The following is a 17,357-nucleotide window of genomic DNA, read 5'->3' as shown; positions in this document are numbered from 1 at the left end:
TTGTTTCTAATATACACAAGTAGTCCCACATACATATGTTCTGATAAACGTAAATCAGAATTGCGAAACATACCGCAACTATAAGAGCATAGTGTATCCTGTGATCCAATAGTGCAGAAAGTAATTTATAAATAATATGATCATCTATTAACGAACTTCACCTGTGCAACAGTTTCCATAATAAATTGTTATCTGGGAAAATAATTATATGCGTAATAATCGTACTAAAACCACACACATATCTCAAAACAATCGTGGACAAAATAAGAAAATGGGTAGTGAGTGGTGCCTTCCGGGTAAGTTTCTGAAAAATACAGAGTTTATCAGTAATTTGGATATTTTCAGTATATATTGTTGTAGTAACATATGTACTTATGATTAATCTATTATTTCTTCAACATGTAGCATAAGCAATTCGGTTCTAATTTGTTTAAACGATGAATTTAAAAGCGATGCCGCAACTATTGGTACTACCACAACTATTGGATCATCTACCTAACTGAAAGCCTGTCTGCCTCATTGTGTCTAATGGTGAAGCCTTTTTGGGAACTTACGTCCATTCTTTCTCCAACTCCAACTCCCTCTTAAACACTTTGGACGATTTTCGAACTTTGGCCTTCATTATGGCCCAAAATCTTTCCACCGGACGAATCTCTGGTGAATTTGGGGGGTTGGCGGATTTTGGTACAAAAACAACGTTATTGTCTCTGTACCAATCCAACGTCGATCGCGCGTAATCGCATGATGCCAGATCTGGCCAAAATAATGTCTCGCCTCCGTCGGACCGTAGGAAGGGCAACAGACGCTTTTGAATGCACTCGGTGCGGTGAATTTCGTTGTTGATGGTAGGCCCGTCGTGATGTACGGTTTACTCAGTCTACCACTTTGGCCAGAGCAAGTATTTTTTGTTAATTTGTGTTATTTATATAATTTGTTCTATGGCCATTAAAAGCCCCAGTTTATTATGTTCCGGAAGGACTATTTTGGGGGCATATCACCATAACGCCCACAACCATAGAAATGTCCCGTTGAAGTAATTTTATGAACTTCGAACATAAAATTCCTCAGTTTCGGAACACATCCCCGAAAAAAAGATTTCCGGCAATGGGAAAATTCTTCCGAAGCATCGTTACTGAGTCATTTGGGAATCTATCGAAATCGGATGAAAATTGTCAAAGTAACCAAAATTTCAATTTTTGGGTACCCGGGTACCCCGTCGGGCATGTAAGGGGTTAAATAAAATCAAGTCTCATCCGTTAGAAAAACTAATGTTATCTAAAGTTGCCTTTTAATGAGCTTTTAGGTATCACTGATGAACTATCAAATTTCGTCTTTTCAGTGGCGTACCTATGGCTTGGTGGGCCTGCACAGTGGCAGGTCTCTATATAAAAGTCGGAAAAAAACCTAAAAATCTTTTTTATATGATTGGAAATTGCATATTATTACGATTTTGGAGTGATGATATTACAATTTTGGAGTGATGAAAATAGCAATTTATGCACCTAAAGTGCCGTTAGACCTTTCTCATGATCAGATTTTGGTTTTTGCTTCAATTTTGCTTAAAATTTTGATAGGCGAACCGCTTTTATATTTATCTCAACACCTATATTCTTCTCATTGCTCTTATTTGTTCAATTTACTGTAAAATTTAACTTTTTTAAAGTAAAAGTAGTTTTATGTTACCTCTCAATTAAGTCGAGCAGTCGGAAGTTTAGAGGGATGAGAAGAGCGAAATAAAAGCGACTGAAAGAATATGGGTACTTACTTTACTTTTAAGGTGACAAACCGATTATCGATCCAGTGCCGAATCCAGAATACGTCGCCATGTCCCTCGGTCTTGGGCTGCTATCCTCCAATCGCCCCTCACACCTATTTCGCGTGCATCCTCGTCGACAGCACACATCCAACGAATGCGGGGTCTATCCTGAAGTCGACGACCTCTATCGGGATTCCTGCTAAATATAGCCTTCGCTTGACGCTCATCCGGCATTCTCGCTACATGCCCAGCCCACTGAAGCCTGCCGTGTTTTATCCCTCTCCGACCGGGCCCATATAATTGTGTAGGTAGACGTTGACTTAAACGGAACCTTCTCTCTCGCTTTTTGAACGTCATATTCATTGTTTTATTGTTCACAACGCTAGAGATAACATCGCAGCTGCTACAAAAAATAAACAATCGCGACAAGCAAGTGTTTTTATATAGGAATTGCTTCGATGTAGATTTCGTTATCCGTCATTTTTTACCTACACAATTGTGTGGGCTCGATCGAAAGGGGTAATCCGCTTGACTTTATCCGCCGATTTGTATGTCTGGTACACTTCATGGTTCATGCGTCTGCGCCAAACACCATTTTCTAGTTTGCCGCCAAGGATTGAACGCAAAATCCTACGCTCAAAAACACCAAGAGCTCACCGGTCAGCCTTTTTCAGCGTCCACGATTCATGGCCGTAGAGAGCCACCGGAAGAATCAGTGTTTTATAGAGTGCAAGTTTAGTACGGATTTGCAGACTGCGGGACCTTAGCTGGTTACGTAATCCAGAAAAGGCCCTGTTTGCGGCTGTTATCCGCCTCTTTATCTCACGGCTAACCTCGTTGTCACATGTCACTAATGTTCCCAGGTAAATAAATTCGTCGACTACTTCAAATGTTTTCCCATCTAGCACCACCGCAGCACCAACCTCCGACGGACTACCACGCACTCTGCAAGTCATCATGTATATGTATCATGTATAGCACCTTCCAATGCAATGTTGAAGAATAAGTTCGACAGCCCGTCACCCTGCTTCAAACCATCTAACGTCACGAAAGGGTCCGATATCTCACAGGCTATCCTGACGCTTGATGTAGAACCTTCAAGGGTGGCACGTATCAGCCTAATCAGCTTTGTTGGGAAGCCATGTTCGATCATAATCTGCCATAACTCATTTCTCTTAACTGAATCGTACGCTGCCCTGAAGTCTATGAATAGATGGTGCGTCTGCAAGTTGAATTCTCAAAATTTTTCGAGAATTTGTTGCAAGGTAAACATTTGGTCCGTCGTGGAGCGTCTCCCTCGAAAACCGCATTGGTACTCGCCAACAAAGGTCTCCTGCAACGGCCTCAGTCTCTGGAACAGGATGCGGGAGAGAATTTTGTACACGGTATTGAGAAGAGTTATGCCCCGATAATTGCTACAGTCCAGGCGATGACCTTTTTTGTAGATCGGGCATATGAGACCCACCAACCAGTCCGAGGGCAATTCTTCATCAGACCACACTCTCAGCAGAATCCGATGGATGGCACGATACAGCTGTTCGCTCCCGACTTTGAAGAGTTCGGCGCGAATGCCGTCCTCCCCGGCTGCCTTGCAGTTTCTCAGCTCTTTCACTGCTCACCTCGTCCATGGATGGTGGATCCACAGCTTGACCATCATTCTCAATTGTCATCCTGCTCCTTTCGATTCCACTGTTTCTCTCACCGTTCAACAGCACACTGAAGTGTTCCTCCCAACGCCTGGCCACCTCTGTTTTATCGGTTACCAGGTTCCCCTCCCTATCGTTGCACATGACAAGGGCTATCTTTCAATTTCTGATTCCGTTGACCTTCTTGTAGAAGCTCCTCGCATCGTGCCTGAAGAAGCAACCTCCAGCCTCCGCAAGAATACGCTCCCAATGCTGTCGTTTCTTCTGGCGATGGAGTCTCTTTTCAGCGGCTCTAGTATCTCGATATCTACTCACGCTCTGACGAGTCACAGCCGTGGCCAACATGTGACCCCTGGCGCGGTTCTTTTCCTCCGTCACTCGCTGGCGCTCAGCGTCAAACCACTCATTGGACGTAGCTGCCGCAGTTGTACCCAACACTTCTCGCGCTGTAGTACTGATCGAACTGGGGATATGTCTCCACTGTTCATTCAGGTTCCCTTCAACTCTTTCCTCAATCCTTTCATCAACCTTCTGCGAGTACTCGCAGCCACTCCTTCAGTTGATAGCCGCTGGATGTTCAACTGCATCCTCCTCGTTGCCTTGGATTTCAGCACGTTGGACAGCCGAGTCAACGTTAGGTCCTCTGTACGACCTCACGTCTGTAACGTCTGAAAAGTGCCGTCCATCAATCAAAACGTGGTCAGTTTGAGTGCAAAGCTCTCTATTCGAGTGCATCCAGGTGTGCTTACAAATGTTCCGGCGTGGAAAATAAGTGCTACAGATAGCCATCCCCCTTGCTGCAGCGAAATTAACTAGCCTCAGGCCATTGTCGTTCGTAGTAGAGTGGAAGCTTTCCCTACCAGTTACGGGGCGGAAGAAGTCTTCCTGCCCGACCTGTGCATTTGCATCTCCGATGACAATCTTTATATCGTGTCCTGGGCACTCATTGTATGTCTTTTCCAGGAGCTCATAGAAATCCTCCTTTTCGTCATCGGGTTTTTCGTTGGTCGGTGCGTACACATTAGGGTGGGGAATCGTTCTATGGAAAAAACGAAACTTGATAGCAGAAAGCCAAAACCAAGTTTTTTTTGTTCTATTCGGGGCCCCAAACAATCCTAAATTTATCGGAAGACGATTGGTTATGTCTTCGCTTGGCGCATTGCATTTCAAATTTATATGATGATTTGTATGGAAAAACAAACTTTTTTGCATTTTCCATTCTAAAGAGCTCAAAATGGCCCAAACCATAGGTTTCATGACTTCAGATGGTAGGTTTTTTGATGCCTAACAACTTGGCCGAAGACACTAAAGAGCTAGGGTGTTCCAAAAAAATACTAGAGCTCTTCAAAGTTGATTATGTCGAAATTAATGTTGCAAATCATTTTTTCTGCCAACACTGCCAGTGTACCGGCGTCAGGCAGATTTCCATCTGAAGTAACCTCTGAAACACGTTGTAGACTCTACCTACGCCTAGAATATTGACCTAAATTTGTATGCGTGATCCAGTTGAGTGTATAAACTCGTTACGACAGGTTACTTCTGATGGGAATCCTACTGACACCGGTGCATTGGTAATGCCAACAAAACAAGATTTTCTGCATTAAAATCGACATACTCGACTTTGAACAGCTATAGCTCTTTTTAGGGACAGCCTAGCTCTTCAGTGTCTTCTGCAAAGTTGTTCGGCATCTAAAATACTATACTTTAACATAATGTAGTGTATTATTAGAGCATTATTGAGCTTTCTAGAAAGGTAAACGCTAAAAAGTGGGTTTTCCTATATAAATTTTCATACAAATTCGAAATGCAATGCGTCAAGCGTAGACAAAACTAATCGACTCCCGGTAAGTTTAGGGTTGTGTGGGGCCCTAAAAGGAACCAAAAAAACTTGGTTCTGGAAAATCGATCATTTTTCCCCTCCCTAGTACACATTTATTAGGCTGTAGTTGAAGAATTTGTCCTTAATTCTCAACACGCATATACGGTCACTGATCGGCCTCCATCTAATGACACGCTTCATCTGTTTTCCAATTAGCACGAAACCGACTCCTTTTTCTGCTTTCACGCCGCCGCTATAGTAGATGTGGTACTTAAATGAAGTGTCCGTAATAGGATCTACTGCCCGGAATTCGCGTTCTCCCGATTTCGGCCACCGCACCTCGTGGATAGCTGCAACCTCCACATTCACCTTCCGCACCTAGCCCGAGTGCGTGTGGGTTATGAAGGTAGAGCTAAAATCAAGCTCTGCTTAAGATGCTTTGCGTTATTTACCAAGTTTGTTTGGGAATTTTGTAATATTTTTTTAAATATGAACTTGTTTTGTGAATCAAGATTGATGATTATGCTTCCTGAAACGACGGAAAGTATCAAAATAATGTTTCGACTATTCTCTACTGTATTTTCGGGCTGAAGGCTTAAAAATATAAAGCAATTTAAATCTCATAATGTAGGAAATATTTACCGGAATGCATGCTTTCTTTAAAACTGTGTTATACACCCCAGTTCTAATGCCTATATCTAGTTTACTATATCTAGAGAACAACACTCCGTAGAACACCTTGCTTTTGGTCTTGCATCATTTTTTCATAAGAAGTAAATTATCCTCCTTGCTTGCGCGTGTGATACAGTAAACGTGTGAAAAAAACATAAAATGTGAGAACGAAACAAACAAATCCAAGTAATTGCAGCTGTTGAAGTAATTGAACTGTTGTTTTTTTGAAACTATTAAACAAAGCATTATTTTGCTGCTTCATTACATTAAATTTTATTAAATTTCATAACATTTAATTTCAAAAACAACTTAAATATATAGTCACCCACTCACATGAATACGTCGTCAGCGCTCACCCTCTGCACTAGCTGAAACGTGTAATATACACTACCCGTCATAAGTTTGTAATCGTTTTGCTGAGTATTGCAACACCCCGAAAAGCTTAGCATAACTACATACGGCAGAATGATGAAACTCTATCTCTTTATCCTGGAAACCTAGAGAGTTGTGGTCTTCAGCAAAGTTGCTCAGGAGGTCAAAAGCTTGTGATTGGAGGAGAGTATAGTTCAGAGTTGAGCCACAACGCAGCGCAAGTGTACATGTAGTTTTGAGCGTTCTGAACGCTATTTAGCCCAATAATCCCACAATTTAGAGAGTTGCGATTTTCAGCAAAGTTACTTAGGAGGTCAAGGGCTTGTAGTTGGCCGATAGCATAATACGAAATTCAGCCGCAACGCAGCGCTAGTGTGCATGTAATTTTGAGTGTTTCGAGAGTTATTTAGCTCAATTATCCCACCATTTAGTGAGTTGCGATTTTCAGCAAAGTTGCTCAGAAGATCAAGAGTTTCTGGTTTGCTAATAGTTTAGTTCGGAATATTTCTTCAATGTGCTACTAGTGTGCATAAAGTTTTCAGTGTTTTCAACTTACTCTATCTAAAACTATGTTTAGAAAGTTGCAATATTCAATATTCATTGAATGATTTGAACACCACAGGGGGCATTTCGTATTACTTTCCGCTGCAAGCTGAAGACCGAACAAGTAACGCCGTCGGCTTACATGCAAGCCGAGTGGTTTTGACTCCAGTACATGGTGCGTTCGAGAAAGCTCGTGTAAGCCAAATCCAACAAGCAGCAGAAATGCATACACGAAGTTAAAAACACTCGCCCTGGTGGTTGTCGAAGTTGTCGAAGTCGTCAAAGTCGTGTTTCAATTAGGACACTGGATCTTTTTGATTTGTGTGGACACTAAATTGTAATGAAAATAGCCTCGATGGAATAGTTTGGAACACACATGCGGCGTTATACAGTGTTTCGACATGCTTGACCATAACTGGTGGCACTAGCCGAAGACCGCAACATTCTGGGTAGCAATAATCGCGCGATGAGTTGAAGTCTGAATACGAAGAACTGCATGCACCCTAGCGCCACATAGCGGGGTAATTCAGTACTAAATTGTCTACCACACAGAAGCTTTTAGTCTCCTGAACAAGTTTGCTGAAAATCGCAACTCTTTAGGTTGTCAGAAACACGAGTTATCCGCCTATTCCAGGTGATGCTAAACTTTTCGCAATATTCAAACTATAAAGAGATTCCAAACTTATGACGGGTAGTGTATACAGCAAGGAGAAGCAGAGAACAAGGAGACGGAGATGCCACGAAGCAAAAAAAGCAAGTAAAATGATTCGGGGCTACACCGTGCGCTCTATGTAACTTTGGAAAAACACCAACGAAGAGATATTCGCTCTGTTATGGTATTCTTCATTCTTCGCGAGCCGAATCATCGACCCAAGCACCCATTTCAAATGCGTGATACTTAGTAAGCAAGAGCTCAATTTTTGTTCCGCTTCTAGAGAGGTGCGTGCTTTACCAAGTCTGGTTTTCAGCATCGCAAAAAATCGCTCCTTCGTTGCGTGTTTCCTCGTTGCATAGAATGTTTTCTGTGATCGCAAAACATTCAACTTCGGCGTCAGTCGAATCACGAATCATGGTAAAAATGAACATCGGTTTCACGTATACTTTGTCCGTGTGGATCACGAGAGCAGAGTGGCGAGTACAAATACATCTGTACTCAACAGATAGGCATGTTGACCGGTTCAGTGTTCGCGTTCGAACACATAACGGGTCAATATCTTTCTTTTAACGAGGTCCATATATGCATTATTGGAAACAGCGCCACTCTTATATAAGCCATACGAAACGAGGTCCTCGACTTCACTTTCTGTAGCACAAACATTGCCGAGAAAGTCAGATAATGGTATGTCTTTGATTAAACCAAGTTTGTCAGATTACTGACACACCATTTTTGGCATCGAGGCTAATCCTTTGAAAAGCGAAAAATACAGGAACCCAAAGAATCTGGTCCTAGGGAACATTTAGTTAACTCCCGGTAATCTTTCTCAATCGACATACGCACTCTCATTGAACTGAACATTGTTGCACACGATCTGGAATGTAGAATTACTGACGCTTACATGGAAAGCTGTCCTCTTAATGAGAGGTTTGTATGTCGCAACGTGCCCTGGCGGAACGAAACGCTCAATAACCTCCGCCGTTCAACACAAAAAAGCTCTTCCAAGTGGGATGGATACAGCGCGTCACTCACTAAGTAGAACGTTGAGCTACTCTAGTCTACAATAATTTGCAGGATCAAGTTTTGCAAGGACATTCAAGCGATGCCCGAAGCCACACGATTCCAGGAAGTGATGTCCATAGACCATCAATCGTCTAGGGCAGTTAAAAAATGAGGACGGCAGTCATTCATTCCTAGGGAATCACTGCCGGTTCTTATGAAAACGCATTTCGCTGGGTTTACATGTATAAACGAACAGCTGACGTCGGGGCAGTGGGAGTGCGAAGCGTATACCCGAAGCAAAAGCTTCAATCAATTGGGTATTAGATTCCTTTGGACATATGAAGTTTCCAGGATCAAAAGACATTCTTCCTATCTTTTACAAAAATTAGATGGGGCATAATACCCGAACTGATACATCTTTACCGGGGATGCTTCACATTGGGTTATATCAAAGATAACCGGAAGAAAGTCGAAGTGATTTTCACAACGGGGTAGAAAGAAAAAAAATCTTTCGACCAATACAGCTTTCGATCGTTCGACCAATACAGCTCCCCTGGAGAGAAGAGTCGATAACACCATAATGAGCTGGATTGCGACGATGCTCTCGAGCAGAGAAATCACAGCTACATTGGCAGATGCTTTTATCACGGTCGACAAAAGGCTGTCCTCAAGGGGGAGTCTTCACCCCTTGCTTTGTTCGTTGGTGATCGATGCACAATTAAACAAGCTAACCAAGCTTGGTTATGCGATTGTTGGTTATGCCAATGATATAGTCCTCATTATTCGCGAAAAAAGTGACGCAACAATATTAAACGGCCTACAGAAGTGCACTCAGAAGGGGCTTAACATAAATTCCGCTGAAACAGTTGTTGTGCCCTTCACCAAATGGAGGAAAGACATTCTGGTTCTTTCGTCATTGAATGGGTTCGTTCAAACTTCTGTAACGAAAAATGAATACCTGGATATTATTCTGAATGGTAAGCAGAATTGGACGACCTAAATCGACTACGCAGTCAAAAACCATAATTCGGGCCATCAGCATATTGTTCGGTAAAATCTAGGGATTGAAACCACAATAGGCTCCCTGGTCCTACATAACCATCGCTCGGCCAAGAGTTGTCTACGCCAAGCAAAATCTAATAGCGTTTAAAAATTGGCCTTTTTTGTTCATTACCAGTATAATGCGTACAACAGCAACAGCAGTTTTGGAGGCCTTAACACCAACCAACCCTTCTCCACCAATGAGTTCGGGTACTTTGTAATCGCGTACATAGTGTACAGTAATCGGCGGTGAACAGAGGATCTCTCAGTCCCAGCGCCCTTCAAGCATACAAAAATAAACGTCCCGATGTGATCAGCTGTCAAACATCCGCTACAGGTGCGCATAGAACGCTTCTTTTTTTCTCGTAGTGCCTTCCTTCCAGTGGGCAGTGTACGTTGATGATGCTGGAATTTGAGAGCTTACACATCTTCGCACTATTCGATCAGTCCGATAACCCGATCACGCATTGACACATCCTGCCAGGCATTACGAAGCCGGTCCCCAGCTTATTGAAAGTGATGCAGCTCAGGTAAACCTCTCGAAATTCGCTTTTCCATACCTTCTTTCTCAGCTAACAAAGTTCCTGTTGAGCTACGATTTCGAAGTTACGTGGATTAAGCGCTTCGTATATGACCATGTCGCAGCCGTAAAAGTAAACCATCTGCAGTACAATGTACCGAGTATCCAATCGTAGTCCTTATTTCGTCGTCTTGGTTTGATATTAATTTTTTTGTATGAATATAGTTATCTCGATATGGGAAAGATCACGTTTTTCAATTCGGTTATAAATTTCCCTAGTTTTTAAACAATATTACAGATAGACTTTATTTCAGTTGAAATTGCTTAAACATGGAACTTAGCTGAAACATATCGCATCGGTAATTATTGGTATTACTTTTGAAAGCGCTGGAATTATTAAGAAATTTCTGAACGAGAGTAGAAAATGTGAGCAGTCATGGGCGTAGCCAGAATTTCAAATAGGGGGGGGGGGCAAGCTAAAAATATGGTTCACTAAGGTCGCTTTTTACACGGCTTTTTTACGTGGATTCCGGAATTTACGCGGTTTTTTACGCGGATTTCGAAATTTACGCGTTTTTTACGCGGATTCCGGAATTTACGCGTTTTTTTTACGCGGCACGTATCCCCCAGCGACTTTAGTGTGTTTTGAAAAATAAATACTAGTCTTTAGTGATTGTTACATCAAGGCAACCAGTGAAAAGTTGTCCTTGACATCAGAGCGGAAAATTTGATTATTCTTTGTCCAACCTCGAATATCAATAGATGTTCTTTAGTAAAAACTCTTAAGTTCATTTAAACTTTTGAACATATTATTTTGGCGACGAGGATCTCAACAATCCACGAATATGACAGAAGATAGAGTTGATCAGCAGCTGCAACCGGGAATTCAAGATATGATTCACAAAATGGCCCAAATTTTAAAGCGGATAGCGGTCCAGCAGCAGCGTCAGTATCAAACCCCAGGGCGGATTTTGGAGTCCCTCTCTACGAACATCATCGAGTTTGTCTTCGACGGAGAAAACGGAGTTACGTTCGGACGTTGTTGTTTAACCGCTACCAGGACCTCTTCGAGAACGATGCAGGCCAGCTGAAAGATGCGGTGAAGGTACGTTTACTTCTCCGGAAGCTGGACACCCATTCGCACAGCCGCTATCTCAACTACATCCTGTCAAAGCTTCCCAAGGGCGTGAAGATTGCAGACACAGTCAAGATTCTCAATAAAATCTTCGGGCATCAAACGTCGAACGATCCGGAAGCGGTTCATGTGTCTTTTCACGATTGTTGTTGACCATCTGCCGATGAACGCTCAGCAAGCAGAGAGCACTCAACCGCTGTTCAAATATTGTTGACCTCAGCCAGGTTTTCACCCGACGTAATGTGCTGAACGAGCGTACAATCGCACATGTTTCCATGGTAGAGCAAGTGCAATTTTAACTGCTTTCTCAGTCGCAGGGAAGAAAGAACGGGCTTTAGCTAGCAGGTCTATAAGATCCAACTCTTCCTAGTTCTTACGGTCTGCTGCTGCAATGTTAATACAAAACTTCCACCTCTCCAACAAAATTGTCAACTTCATAAAAAATGACGAAATTTTCGGTTTTGCGCTTGAAATCTTCCAACGACATTCGTATTACGTTAGCGGGATGCAGCAAGGACAACGCGTAGGCATGTGTACTATCTTCATCGAACCGTGTTTCCAGTGAGGTTACAAGAGAATCAAGGTAAGGAATTGTCAAAGCTCGGTTCCAATACTCCAAGCTAGTTGATGCAGGCGGATTTGCCCGGAACTTTTGCCGCTGCAATATCCTTGGTGGATCAACTGTAAAGCTTGTGCAATTTCACGCAACATAGCGCAAGCATTTCAATCAATTATTTTTGTTCTGGCTGTTACTTTACACAGATGTTTCTATGGGCTAAATATGTCGTTTTGTGTTATTAGAATTATTTAAACCAAAATTTTGCACCAATGTCAACATTTAGGTGGGAGCGGGGGGCGGGGGGCAACGTTTACTTTCATAATGAAGCGAAAATATTGTTCAATCAAGCATCTGAGCAAAAAGTTCCAACCGTTGTTCGTTAGAATGAATGTTTCATGTTTTTTGAGATTCACTGCTAAAAAGTTTAGATAAATACTTTGTTCTTCGTTGGTAGGAATAAAGCTTTTGCTCGCTATTGTCTAGCGGAAACTATTAACTTATTTTGAATAATAAAACACTTTGCTAAACTGCTTCGTGCTCGTTCATCACGGAACATGGATGAGCCAAGCTCAGCGGTGTAATCCAGAAGCCTTTTCTCCGCCATGGCATATTGGATTATGGCGATGATACTGATTAAAACAGTTCTAAATCAGACACACCAACACTTTCAGCACACACACACACAATATCCATCCACTGTGCTCATCTGTCTGTATCAAATTGTTGGCATTCGAGCAAAAAGCGAAATCCGGTTGTCTGGACGGCAAGTAAAGGCGAGGAAAAAAATTCGAAACGGCACTCACCGAAATCCCGACAGATACTGCAGCACATAGCCGCCGAGCAACAGCAGCAGCACGATGATCGAATGCAAGTGTCCCAGCAGGGTACCGAGGTCCACGTCGACAGCGTTTGGCCGCAATCCAACGAGACCCAGGATGCAGACATACGGCCGGAGAAACTGGGCGTTATTCGGGTGTTGGGTTTACCAGTTTTTTTCCCGAGTGTTGTTCCGACCGTCGTTATATTTGGTGAAAATTTATGGCCGCATTTTCGGTTTGGCGTTGTTGCTGCATCGGAAAAGAAAAATAAGATTTTATGGCAGCCGGAGTTTATTTTTGAAATTTTTGTTAGATATTTGTTTTTCAGTTACCAGTTCCGGCCGCGCAGAAGAGACAGTAATTTTCCGTTGCGGACAATTTTTACGCCCCATTTTCAAGTCCAGACGTGTTGCGATGGTAGGCCAACGGGTAGAGATCCGCAGTGAAGCGTGATGAATAGATGGAAGGATAATTGAATTAATTGCCTACAGATGGTGTTTTATAATTTGAAATCAGGTTACAGCTTGAAGCGAATATTAGCATATAAAAATCTATGTGACAAGTAGTGACACTGTGTCACCATGGTGAACATTGAATATTGTTAAGTACTGCAACTTGTTGACAAAGGCCATTTACTCTAATTTTATCAATGCAATAATATGAAAACAATCAACAACGAGTATACCATCCACTGCCACTCATAATCGTCAGATAACATTTATCATTGCCAGGCAAACACTTTTACTTCCCGCCCATTTCTTCAAGAGGTTAAACAAAACAAAAGTTTTTTATAAAGCTGGAAAGTTACCAAATATCTACACAAAACAGCTTCACTTTGCGGCAGAATGTTCTGTTTGACAACAGGAGTGTGTACAGAATCGAGCGCACTGAGTATAAAGCGCTACAAGAGCTGCAAATGAACTTTTTCTTTAGTTTATAACTCTGTATGAAAATGTACTCGTACTTTGCTCACTACTGGAAGTTCCATAATTGCGCATCAAATTCGTTGGGTGTATATCTTGCTCTGCATGAAGTTGTCTGATGTATGCATAAGCTGTTCCGTTCATATTATGCTGCTCTTTTCTCCTTGAGCTTAAAAAAGGCTGCTGCACCGTTGGCGCTACAGAGATGAGGTGCAGCCAAAAAAGAACTGGTAAATGTTTTTGAATCTCTTCATATTCATAGTAATACTGTTAGTAAGCAGGGCAGACTAATGTCTTTTCGGATGGCTGGGTTAACAGTGCTATTCGAGCTGGGATATATGCTGAGACTGAGCATTGCCGGATCAGAAGGACAGGGACATTTTTTGTTTTTTTTTGGCTTTCTTTATTGTAGAATTAGGATGGTGAAAAGAAGCATTACAGTTTTCCGTTGGGTTTGTTTTAATTTAACCCTCAAAAGATCACATTTTGAGGCAAAATTGATGCATGAATTTCAAATCATTTAAAATGTATGTTTTTGTTTATAAATTCTTAATGAATGGTCATTTCAATGTTAACACATCGGTGAATAAGAGGTGAATAAGAAATATCAGAACTCTGTTTAGAAAAATCGACATAGTTTTAAAATAGTTTATTTGACACGGCACGATACAATTTAGTTTAACTGAGCCAAGTAAATTTTTTTTTATTCTAAATTAGCAGGGAAAAGAGGGAGGCACATTTTTTATATCTCGCGGCCGTGGGGATTTAAGGTGAGAGGAGGGGAGTTACAATTTTGTTTTTAACTATTTTATATTACAGAATGTACTCATTTGTACGTGGCTAACCAGTGATGTTCTATTTGAGCAGTTTTGTCTGAGGTGTCTGCGTGAACATAAAAATGCCGAGTCTTCGTCTTAGTGTCTCCAGCATGGTGTGTCATTTTCTTTCAGTTTGTGACGGAAATTGTAATCTAACAAATAGATAAAAAATTCAAATTTTAATGTCAGCATTTTTTATAAACCGGTATAGCTGTGTCATGTACTGGAGATCACCGCTTCTCAGAATGTCTCTAACGGGTACGTTCGGTTGTTTTCCTAGGGCCCGAAGGGAATCTATAAGCTCGAACCTAACACCACAGAATTCGGCACACGACCAAACAACATGCTCGATATCATGGTAGCCATTGCCACAAACGCAGTGATTACTGTCTACAAGCCCTATACGAAAAAGATGCGTGTTTAACGTGTAGTGATTGGACATAAGTCTGGACATCACGCGAATGAAGTCCCGACCTACATCCAACCCCTTGAACCATGCTTTCGTCGATACCTTAGGAAAAATGGAATGTAGCCATCGTCCCAGTTCATCTGAATTTCATGATGATTGCCAACTGTTGAGTGTCCTCTGACGCAAAATGCTATAAAATTCATCATAAGCAATTGGTCTTTCATAAATATCGCCATCAATAGCACCCACCTTAGCTAAAGAGTCAGCCTTTCCATTACCCGGAATCGAGCAATGAGAAGGGACCCACGCTAAGGTAACCCGGTAATTTTTATCTGTTAAAGCACTTAAAAACCGCCGTATTTTCCCCAGGAAATACGGGGTGTGCTTCACAGGCTTCATTGATCGCAGAGCCTCAATGGCACTGAGACTATCTGTGAAGATGAAGTAGTGGTCTATGGGTAGGGTTTCGATGATTCCAAGAGAGTACTGAATAGCAGCAAGTTCTGCGACGTACACGGAAGCAGGAGCATCGAGTTTGTAGGAGGCGGTAAAATTTTCGTGGAAAACACCGAAGCCAGTGGACTCATCTAGATTAGATCCGTCAGTGTAAAACCTTTTATCATAACTAATATGTTTAAACTTATTGGAAACAATCTTAGGGATCTCTTGGGGTCGCAATTGATCCGGGATACCAGAAATGTCTTGTTTCATGGTGGTGTCGAAGAATATAGCATTATTAGAAGTATATAAAAGTGCGACATTGGAGGAATCGTATAAAGAAGGATTAATATCTTGAGACATATAGTCAAAATATAAAGTCATAAATCTGGATTGACATTGAAGGTCGACCAACCTCTCGAAATTTTCAATTACTAATGGGTTCATAATTGTGCATCGAACTAGCAACCGATAAGAGAGATTCCAAAAGCGATGTTTCAACGGAAGAATACCCGCTAGCACTTCAAGACTCATCGTATGGGTCGACTGCATGCAACCTAAGGCAATACGCAAACAACGATATTGTATTCGTTCCAGTTTGATCAAATGTGTGTTCGCGGCGGAGCGAAAGCAGAAACAGCCGTACTCAAGAACTGACAAAATCGTTGTTTGGTATAACCTTAGAAGGTCTCCTGGGTGGGCATCCCACCAGGTTCCGGTAATCGTACGAAGAAAATTAATCCTCTGTTGGCAAAAAATTATTTAAATTTGGTGAAAGTCCCTGCAAATGAAGTTTCTCGGTTAAAACTTCTACAGAGACAGAGTCAAAAGCCCCCTTAATATCCAAGAACGCAGAAGCCATTTGCTCTTTTCGAGCAAATGCGAGTTGAATTTCAGTAGAAAGCAACGCTAGGCAATCGTTCGTCCCTTTGCCCCGGCGAAAGCCAAATTGAGTATCTGAAAGTAAACCATTTGTTTCGACCCATTTGTCTAACCGTAAGAGGATCATTTTCTCCATTAATTTCCGGAGGCAGGAGAGCATAGCAATCGGCCTATAAGAATTGCGATCAGAGGCAGGTTTTCCGGGTTTTCGAATAGCAATGACTTTTACCTCCCTCCAGTCGTGCGGAACAATGTTTAGCTCAAGAAACTTGTTGAACAAGTCCAACAAGCGTCTTTTTGCAGAGTCGGGTAGATTCTTCAACAGGTTGAGTTTTATTCTATCTAACCCTGGAGCCTTATTGTTGCACGAGAGGAGAGCCATTGAAAATTCCAACATCGAAAATGGAGGCTCTTCCGTAGCTACTAAAAACGCATCGCGAAAGGTCTTCTGTTCGGGGACAGAGTCCGGACAGACCTTTTTGGCGAAATCGAGTATCCAGCGATCTGAATACTCCTCGGACTCATTCGAAACGTTACGATTCCGCATGCGCCTGGCGGTATCCCAAAGAGTGCTCATCGCTGTTTCCCTCGACAACGCGTTCACAAACCGCCGCCAGTATCCGCGTTTTTTTGCTTTTATAAAGCTCATCATTTGTCTATCCAGTAAATCGTACTTTCGGAGCAAATCGATAGTGTCTTGTTCTCGGAAGGCCAAATACACCGAGGACCTCCGCGCGTACAGGTCTGAGCACTCTTTGTCCCACCACTTGGAGGGAGGGCGCCGTCTAATCGTTACCCCGGGTATCGGTTTCATCTGAGCTTGAGTCGCGGCGTCGATGATCAAGCCAGAAAGGAACGCGTATTCTTCCTCCGGAGGAAGTTCCACGTGGGACTCGATTCTTTGCGATATTATGGTTTCAAAGGACTTCCAATCAATGTTACGTGTGAGGTCATACGCAATATTGATTGGATCCGTTGTAGTTGACCCATTAGCAATTGAGATAACGATTGGTAGGTGATCACTACCGTGGGGATCATTGATTACTTTCCACTGGCAATCTAACGCTAGTGATGTCGAGCAAAGGGATAGGTCAAGCACGCTTTCGCGTGCTGGAGGATTAGGTACACGTGTCGCTTCTCCAGTATTCAAAAGTGTCATATTGAAGTCGTCGATTAAGTTACAAATCAAAGAAGATCGGTTGTCGTCGTACAGCGACCCCCATAGCGAACAGTGAGAATTAAAATAAATCTCCCAATATAAAAAAAGGCGCGAGAAGCAACTCTGCTATATCAGTGAGATGCCTCTGTTCAATCCGCGCGGATGGAGGGATATATAACGAAACAAGGCA

The 17,357-nt window shown here is 42.3% G+C and overlaps 1 protein-coding gene across 4 annotated transcripts in view; it reads right to left on the bottom strand.

Annotated features, from left to right (window-relative positions):
• Nucleotides 1–17,357, bottom strand: part of LOC129724603 (uncharacterized) — a 155,876-nt gene that overhangs the window by 99,939 nt on the left and 38,580 nt on the right. For all 4 annotated transcript variants that reach the window (XM_055679607.1, XM_055679608.1, XM_055679609.1 and 1 more), the window contains exon 4: nucleotides 12,524–12,678. In XM_055679607.1, coding sequence (XP_055535582.1) covers nucleotides 12,524–12,678 — 155 coding nt within the window. The remainder of the gene's footprint in view (nucleotides 1–12,523; nucleotides 12,679–17,357) is intronic.

The sequence above is a fragment of the Wyeomyia smithii genome, chromosome 2 (genome assembly GCF_029784165.1).
Source record: "Wyeomyia smithii strain HCP4-BCI-WySm-NY-G18 chromosome 2, ASM2978416v1, whole genome shotgun sequence".
In the NCBI taxonomy this organism is placed as follows: domain Eukaryota; kingdom Metazoa; phylum Arthropoda; class Insecta; order Diptera; family Culicidae; genus Wyeomyia; species Wyeomyia smithii.
The sequence above is the reverse complement of the archived record's forward strand: the minus strand, read 5'-3'. Positions and strand labels throughout refer to the sequence as shown.